Source organism: Nuphar pumila, chromosome 3, assembly GCF_984573655.1.
Source record: "Nuphar pumila chromosome 3, dmNupPumi1.hap1.1, whole genome shotgun sequence".
NCBI lineage: Eukaryota > Viridiplantae > Streptophyta > Magnoliopsida > Nymphaeales > Nymphaeaceae > Nuphar > Nuphar pumila.
The window spans coordinates 135,721,011-135,729,410 of NC_143251.1; the positions used below are offsets into that span (position 1 = coordinate 135,721,011).

At 38.0% G+C, this 8,400-nt stretch overlaps 1 protein-coding gene across 1 annotated transcript; it reads right to left on the reverse strand.

The window, feature by feature from the left end:
- Positions 1-6,510: 6,510 nt before the first annotated feature.
- On the reverse strand, positions 6,511-8,030 carry LOC149843964 (zinc transporter 6, chloroplastic-like). Its single transcript, XM_090000195.1, has 2 exons — positions 7,338-8,030; positions 6,511-7,228 (listed from the first exon to the last, which is right to left on the reverse strand). Exons 1-2 carry the CDS (start codon positions 8,019-8,021, stop codon positions 6,914-6,916), a joined length of 999 nt encoding a protein of 332 aa, XP_089856321.1. The 5' UTR covers positions 8,022-8,030; the 3' UTR covers positions 6,511-6,913.
- Positions 8,031-8,400: the final 370 nt, after the last annotated feature.

Sequence of the window (8,400 nt, forward strand, 5' to 3'; positions counted from 1 at the left end):
AGCAGATGGTGTGTTGTCAAAGGGTGATCCAGAACATTTAGGGTGACATATTACGATGCGCTCATGTTAAAGCAGAGGAGTTTACTCCTTAGGGCGAAAATGATGATGATTTTAACCCTTTCTGGCAAGAGGATATTTTTGTCCTTTACTCGAAACATCATTTTATGGCGCCAATGGCAGGAAAGGGTACTTAAGTATTTGCAAACTCTGGCGGGGAGGACATTTTTGTTCTTTACTCGAAACATCATTTCATGACGCTAATGGCGGAAAAGGGTACTTAAGTCTTTGCAAATGCACTGAACTTCTATGCTAAGTGATGCTGACACACGGGAAAATGTGCCCCACGTGCTTTACATACGTGGCGCTCATTCAGACCCAAGAACACGCACCTGCGTGTTCCAGGGGGAACATATAACCTGCTTCGCAATTAATCTATATGAGTGTGAATAACCACTAATCCTACTCATTGATGGCAAGACTAGGGATGCAAACAGTTCGGATCGGGAACAGCTAAACACATAAAGATTTGGATCTGAATTGTAACGTGAACAGCCAAAAATTGCAAAACGACCATCCTGGATCTGATCCATTTGCATCTCTAATACATGTAATGGTAGGTTGGAAGAGATCAGTTTGAATAAAAAAAAACATTTTAAGACAGTTGGCACCGTTCAAATTCTCATACAAATGAGAAAGTGAATTCCATTTGCACAAGCAAACAAATGTCAGAAAGTGAGCAATGAGAAACGGACGTTTAATTTTCTCATTTATGTGAGATTCAGAGTCACATCAGACCTCTTGTGATTCTGAATCATACGACTCCAAACCAAACGATCCACCGTGGTCAACGGGGAAGGTTTTGACGATGTAGAGTACCGGTACCTTGATAGGTACTGGGCCCCTACAGCAAGGCACGTCAAGACGAGGGAAGATCAGGTGCAATGTTATTGCACTTATAATGTGTTGCTGCAGCTGATCACCTTTCAGCTTTGAGATACAGCCTGTCAGCTGTAGGGACCAAGCAATGATGGAGGTGACTATTTTTTAATGATCAGGTACAGCAGCACACTAATTAAAAGTTTGTTGTTACATTGCACCTGATCCTCCCTTCATTACAGTTTCATCTAGAAAATGAAAGTGCATATCTGACAGTAGGAATGGCATCCGGAACACCATCTTGTTTCTTTTTGTTTTAGCTGTTCATTTTGTATTGTAGATGTTCATCTAAAACTTGAATGACTTTCAAAAAAAAAATTGGGACCCATAAGGAATAACTACTACAAGAAAACTGGTCATTATAGATAAAAAAAATAACTATGATAAATTATAGTTGTCAATAATAATTTAATCCCGATGACATAAAATATCATAGTAAAATATCTATTGTCGATGATATTTAATTGTCGATCTTATCTCATCGGTAATATGAATATAAAGACATGAAAAATAGTCGAAAAGATATATGGTCGATGATATTATCATTGATTTTATAATTACGATGATAATTAATCATTGTCAAATCTCTTTTATGAGTATAACGATAATTAATCATCACCAATAATTAGACAACGATAATTATCATTGATTTTAATCCATAACTGATGATAATTATCGTTGGTTTAAAATAATATAGCCAATGATATTTATCGTCGGTATAAGGAATATAGCCACCAAATTTTATCATTGGTTATGTTCATTTTATTTAATTTTGCAACTAAGATAGCCGACCATAAATTATGGTCAGTATAAGAACTATAGCCGACAATTTTTATCGTCGGCTATGTCCAATTTTTGTTTTTGTTTTTTTTTTAAACTGACATAGCCGACGATAAAAATCGTCAAGTACATTCCTTATACCAAATATAACTTATCATTGCTATAAGAAAAATAAGCAACGATTTTTATTGTTGCCTATATCCATTTTTCTTTAATTTTGAAACTAACATTGTTGACAATAAATTATCGTTGGTATAGGAACAATAGTTGATGATTAACCGTATCGTGAGCTATGTCAATTTTTTGTTTTTTTATTTTCTATTTTGAAACTAATATAGCCAACGATAAAAATCATCGCTATAAGAAAAATAGGCAACGATTTTTATCGTCACCTATATACCTTTTTTTAATTTTGAAACTAACATTGCCGATGATTTTTATCATTGGTATAGGAACTATAGCTGATGATTTTTATGGTCGGCTATGTCAAATTTTTATTTTTTTATTTTTTATTTTGCATCTAACATAGTCGACGATTCTTATCGTCGCTATAAAAAAAAGTAGGTGACTATTTTTTATTGTTGCCTATGTCTATTTTTATAAAAAAAAAAACAAAGGGCCTCCCTCTCTTTTTCATTCACTTGCGCACTCTTTTATTTACCTTGCATTGGCCGTTGGTGTTCATATTCCTCTTTTAGTCCAAGTTCTGATGGAATCCTATATCATCATCATACTAGAAGTATTGAACGTAATGGCAAGTTGATAAATTGTATCAGTTCATTTATCAGACAGAAGATGGATTTTGAGCGTGTGAGCCTAATTATAGTTGATGAAGCAAGAACTTGGAATGGTCAATCTGTAACCAGCTTCAGATTGAGTAGTTGAATCAACTTCCATAGCTGGAAAAGAGGAGCTACAACTTGCAAGTGGCAAGTTATGGTTGCATGCCAAAATCATGCACATTAAATGCCGAGTAGTGAGGTTGAATGAAAAGACTGCAAGCATTTGAAATTGTCTGAAGGATCAGTATAAATATTTTACAAACAAGTGGCTCTAGATGTATTAATAATACTAAATTGCTGACAGAATAACTTTGTTTTCTTGCCATCTATTCATTGAATACATTTTTGTTAAGCATGCTATCATACAAAAGGCACATGGGAGTGAGAATTTGTTTCAGATGCAATATATTTGGTCAAAAGATGATCATGTAATCCAATCTTATGGTTCTCTTAATGGCAAAAGAGAAATAGTTTTTTATTATTTTATATATGAAACAAAAGGGATATCATATAATCAAAGAGGCACAAAACGTCATTATTTCCCCGAAACCTATATTTTATCATGCCAAGTGGTTGTGACTGGTAGACAGCAAGTCTAATATTTAGGTAGATGTAGTTCCTTCGAATTTTTTCATGTTCATTGCATTTGTACCACGCCTCTTAATAGGGCTTACTGTCAAAGTTCCAAAACTGCATTTTCATTTGTTATTGTAGACTTTATTTGGAGCTGTTAAACTGTTATTATTTTTCTTTATCTTTTTTTTTAGGGTACCGCTACTACCATTGCTGCTGCTGTGGCTACACTACTACTATTGCCCCAATTCATACTACTACATTCCTGCTACTACTACTACTACTACTATACCTCCTCCTCCTCTACTGCTACTGCTGCTGCCACTACTAATACTATAATAATAATGTTATTATTATTATTGTTGTTGTCAACATAATCTATATAGACTTGAATTGATGTTGCTGTTCTTTATGCCTAAAGATATATATCTAAAATTTTGCCAGTGCTTGATGCTGTTTCATTACTTGATCCCGTGTGGAAGTATAAGGAACCTTTCTTTCTGCAGATGTAGATCATCATTGTGATAGCTAGTCCGGTAGAGACACGTATTGAATTCTTACCAGTGTCTAACCATCACAACAAAATAAAATAAAAAGATGTGTTTTAACAAGTTGGTAGATACATACTTTTAATTAGTTCCTGAAGCAATCGTAAATACCACAGATTTGGCAGAAAAGCAGAACTCACTTTAAGTACTAACTGAGAAAAACTGGTCATGTAGCCTGTGGCATCACTTCTTGGTATTCCACATGAGATTATATATGCAAATCAGCTGCTATTTGGAAGTTCTGTTGAGTTCATTGGATTTGACACAGAAGAGACAACGTCTAGAAGTGGAGGGAAAGCTGTTGCTGTTGAGAATATAAAGAAGGCAGTATCTGTCTATTTCTTCTTTGAGGTTAAATTTTGTGGAAGTTTAATTGCATTATGATCCTTTTGTAAATGTGGGATGCAGAAGCACGGGTACAAGGTGATGATCATGAATGGTGATGGGGCAACAGACCTAGAGGTAAATACTTGTATTTCCATGGGCATTGTCGATAAAGTCTTCACTGACCTTTACCTTTACCTTTACCTTTACCTTTACCTTTTTACCCATTTTTATCTGTTCAGGCCCGTAGAGAAGGTGTGGCTGACTTGTTTATCTGTTATGGAGGAGTTCAGCTGCGTCAGCGTGTGGCTGCCAAAGCTGATTGGCTGGTCTTCAATTTCCAAGATTTGATAGAGGTATTTGGCATTCACAATTAGAGTTACTCTTTGTTTGTGGCATATATGGCTTTTGTCACGTCTACATTATGTTGTTGCCCCTTAATTAAAGGTATAATCCCAATGACCGAGTTTTTCTTTTCTTTTCTTTTCTTGAACAATTATTTGGGGCAATAAGGGGTAGTTGTTGGTCTAATGCTGGTGAAGATCAGTTTTAAATAACTTGTTCTCAATATGGATGATGTAATTCAGTAAGGAAACTACATGGCACCTTACATCAGTTTGGAAACTACATGGCACCTATGACACCTAGCGCATTGCCTGACTTATGTTGGACAAGTGGCACCTTCATTTTCTAGCTTTTCAATCTCTTGATCGTACGTATAAGCAATTATATTTTCATTATTGGCTCACCAAACCTCCCTGTGGAAAAGATTGCAGCCTTGTACCATGGGGAAATGATGGTTACAATTTTTCAACTGCTAAAAAAGAGGGGTAAATCTGTTCTGGTTGAATTAGTTAGAACATGGGTACATTATTCATTGATTTCAGCTGTTTAAGAATTGTGGGACTCAGCCAGCTGGAACACAATCAACAAAGGTTTTGTTACTCTTTCTACCCTGCTTTAGGCTTGATCTCAACCATAGATAGGTAGTCCTTGGCTGCATGAGGAAGCTGCAGAAGGCATTGCTTGCAGAACAGCTTCCTCTTGACTGGGGCTTTTTTCCCACAAGGGCTTACAAGGTGCAATTTCGGGAAGTAGGTTGGAAGACTCTTTGTTGTTAAGTTGCATCTAAATATTGAGGAGTCGAATGAGATGGCTTGATGGTTAGGTTGCACTATCATAACCAAGGGTCTTGTGTTTGAATCCTATGGGGGCTGTCCAGCAGTTTGACTATGAAAAAGGTTACATGTAAAAATATCAGCCTAGAACATCAAAATTTTGGCAAACATGTCTATCAGATTTTTTGTTCTGCTAATCTTCTTGATGACTTATGGTTTCCAATTTCAGGATCAGTAACCACTATGGTTCTTGCATTGTTAAAAGCTTTATTAATTGTCTGTGTCTGGAGTGGTGCTAAGTCTACCAATATACTCCAACAGAAACTTGCAGAAGTTTCATATATTCTGGAATTGGAAGGCAATTATCTTCCAATTTTCATATTTTCCCAAGTTAGCATTTACAGACACTTTCACTTTCTGCAACTTCCTCAAACACTTCCACCAACAAATTGGATACAAACAATGCCAACAAAGGAAGGTAAAAAGAAAACCTGGTACTCTGCTTGCGAGAGCTATAAACAACTAAGTGGATTTTAATTCCATTAGAATAGCAACAGTTCCTGCCTATCTTGTCATTAAGCTCCACTAGACAGAATAAGAGAAAGTACCCCCATTGAGTCGTTGGCCAGGTTATCCACTAAAATAACAGGTAATAAATGATTGACATGTCATAAAATTAGTTTGCCATTGCTTCAAGGTTCCTGCTTCCATTATTTTACACTAACAATTTCATGGAAGCATACTCCTGACCTCTTCTTATTATATGATATATATCATACTGAAGGGTAAATAAAAGCTTCTAAAGTGGGAAAACGCAACACTTGATAAGAGAGGCATTAGTATTAGGAAGAAAACAAACAGAAACCAAGTTTATCTAGGGATAGTATAATGATATCGTTCTTCACAAGTAAAAATTTCTGTTAACCATGATAGTACTTTTATACTACCATGGTTATATGACACTGAACGTGATCATGACATATAGATATGACTAGATCGTGCTGGAAGGGGCATCTTATCATTTATATGACACTGAACCAAGTCAATCATGGGTTGACCATGTCTGTATAAAAAATCATCACATGTAGACGTGACTAGACCATGCCTGCAATGTGGGACACTGAACCAAGCATTACAGTGGATGCATCGCTCTTACGTGAAAGGAAACCAAAACTATGTAATCAACCAAGATTGTGAAACGAGATCTCCATATGACAAGGATCCCAAATTTCTACCATGGCCATAGTCACAGAGGCCACCATCAATCATGGACTATCAACAGAATTTCAACAATGGTTATATTTATTGGTTAATGGGAACTATCAATATGATCTACTCATTCGATTCAAGGCTGCATTAGTATTCTAGCAGATTTATAATGCACATTTCGAGTACCAAGTGTTCTCTCACTAATATATGATCAACAAAACTGAGATCCATGAAAGAAAATTATCAACCGAAATAGGCAACATATATTTACTATTCAAGAGGAAACAGAGAAGTATCATCACTTTGTACTCCCAAATTTCTCCATTGACATATTCACGTGTGTATACCCCTTCTTTATCTTATAAAAACATTCTAATGAAGGTAAAGAAGAACCTACCAAGTTGAAGAAGAGATCTCAACTTTGCTTCTTTACTATGGCAAAAAAAGTTTATAGTCCTTTTCATTGAATACCTCAAACAAGGCCAAACCCTCCAAATAGACGATGCACCAAAAGAGAGCAATTGGTACTGGAAGCACAATACAGAGAAGGGTATATTCACAAGATTATGAAGATGGAATCAATCCTCTTTCCCTACTGAGGGCTGAAAACGATGTGATACCAATTTATCAGACTGAATTCTGATCATGCCCACAAAGCAAGAAGAGACATAGTGGCCGAGCCGAGGACCAGAGCAACATAAGCCGCCTTGCTCATCCATGTAGTTGAGGACATATTCTTGTTGTGAAAGAAATCAACAGCCACAAGATCCACCAATGCCATGTAAATGAGAATCCCAGATGAAAAGGATCCCAACAGCCCCTCCATAATCAAAGCCTTGGGGCTACTATCATCATAACCTGTCAACCAGAATATGAACATCCCCACCACTATCCCGATTGGGGTTGTGACAGAGAACAGCATAGACATGTAGGTCGTTGTGGCAACTCCAAAACCAGCCTGCCATCAATCACACAATAATAAAAATCTTGCACTGTCATATAAAATCCTGATTAAACGAATGATAACTTTAATAATATTATGTCATACTTATTCATGATTATAATACCTGCGCTATACAGCCACCCAGTCCCATCCCTTCAAAGATTTGATGGAAAGCCAAAGCGGCCACCAGAGGCTTAATGGTACACCTGTTCTGGGACATCCCCATAGTGACACCAATGATAACAGAATGAAATATTATGCCAATTTCCAGGACCTGAGACACCAATCTCTGTTTCAGCTGGGTGAACTCATCAACCTGCTGCTGGTGGTCATGGCAGCAGGGACCAACAGCACCACCCAGCTCCAACTCTGCAACTTTGTGCGGCTGAGGCGGCGTCTCGGCCTTGATCGGAATGTACTGATTGCTCGGCTTGTGAGAATGTGCAGTGGCCATGATGTCCACCAGCAAGGTGATCAGAGCACCAATTACAGTGACCAGACCTGCAAAGGGGAAGTCCTTCCATGGGTGGTGAGTCGCGACGCTGCAGTCGGCGAGCGCATCGAAAGCGTCGGGGAGGACGTGAACTAGAGAAGTGGAGAGGATCACGCCCGCGGCGAAGCACTTGATGAGGAGAAGGATCTTGGAGTACGTTGGTTTGCCATTGAAGTAGCGAGCGAGGAAAACAGGGGAAGATATGCCGATGACGCTGGTGATGAAGATGACTGTGATGGCTGCTAGCTTCACATCAAAGACTCCGTGGCCGTCTCTGCACTGCTCCCTGGAGGAGACCTCACCAGGGCAGCCCATGGCTCCTTGTGGCGTTACAGATCGATGGGAGGACTTTGTCAAGATAAGAGCCGTGTGGGTCATATCATATGATTAGGCCTGTGGTAAAAGCCATCAAACTTATTTTATTATTATTTACCATTAACAAAAAAAGTCAGTGGGTCCTGTTTTGTTGCTGTTGTTACTTTCTGAATCATGAAACTTTGGAGGCTGTTGTAAGGATATGATTGCGACGTCTTGCTACCCATTTGAATGCTGTGCTGCCAGCATCAAATTGCTTCAGCTAGATCCATTCAAGCTCGGCTGGAACTGGTTTGGAAAAAACAAATGAGCCGAGCTTCAGCAAGAGCTGAGGCTTGGTTCACAAAAACAGGTCGAGCTTAACAGACAATCGAGCTGG

What these genes read in the sequence shown, in the direction of transcription:
- LOC149843964 (XM_090000195.1), bottom strand. Translation starts at nt 8,021, where the DNA reads ATGGGCTGCCCTGGTGAGGTCTCCTCCAGGGAGCAGTGCAGAGACGGC. An exon ending in TGGGTGGCTGTATAGCGCAG is followed by an intron (nt 7,229 to 7,337) that starts GTATTATAATCA and finishes GATTGATGGCAG; the next exon opens with GCTGGTTTTGGAGTTGCCAC.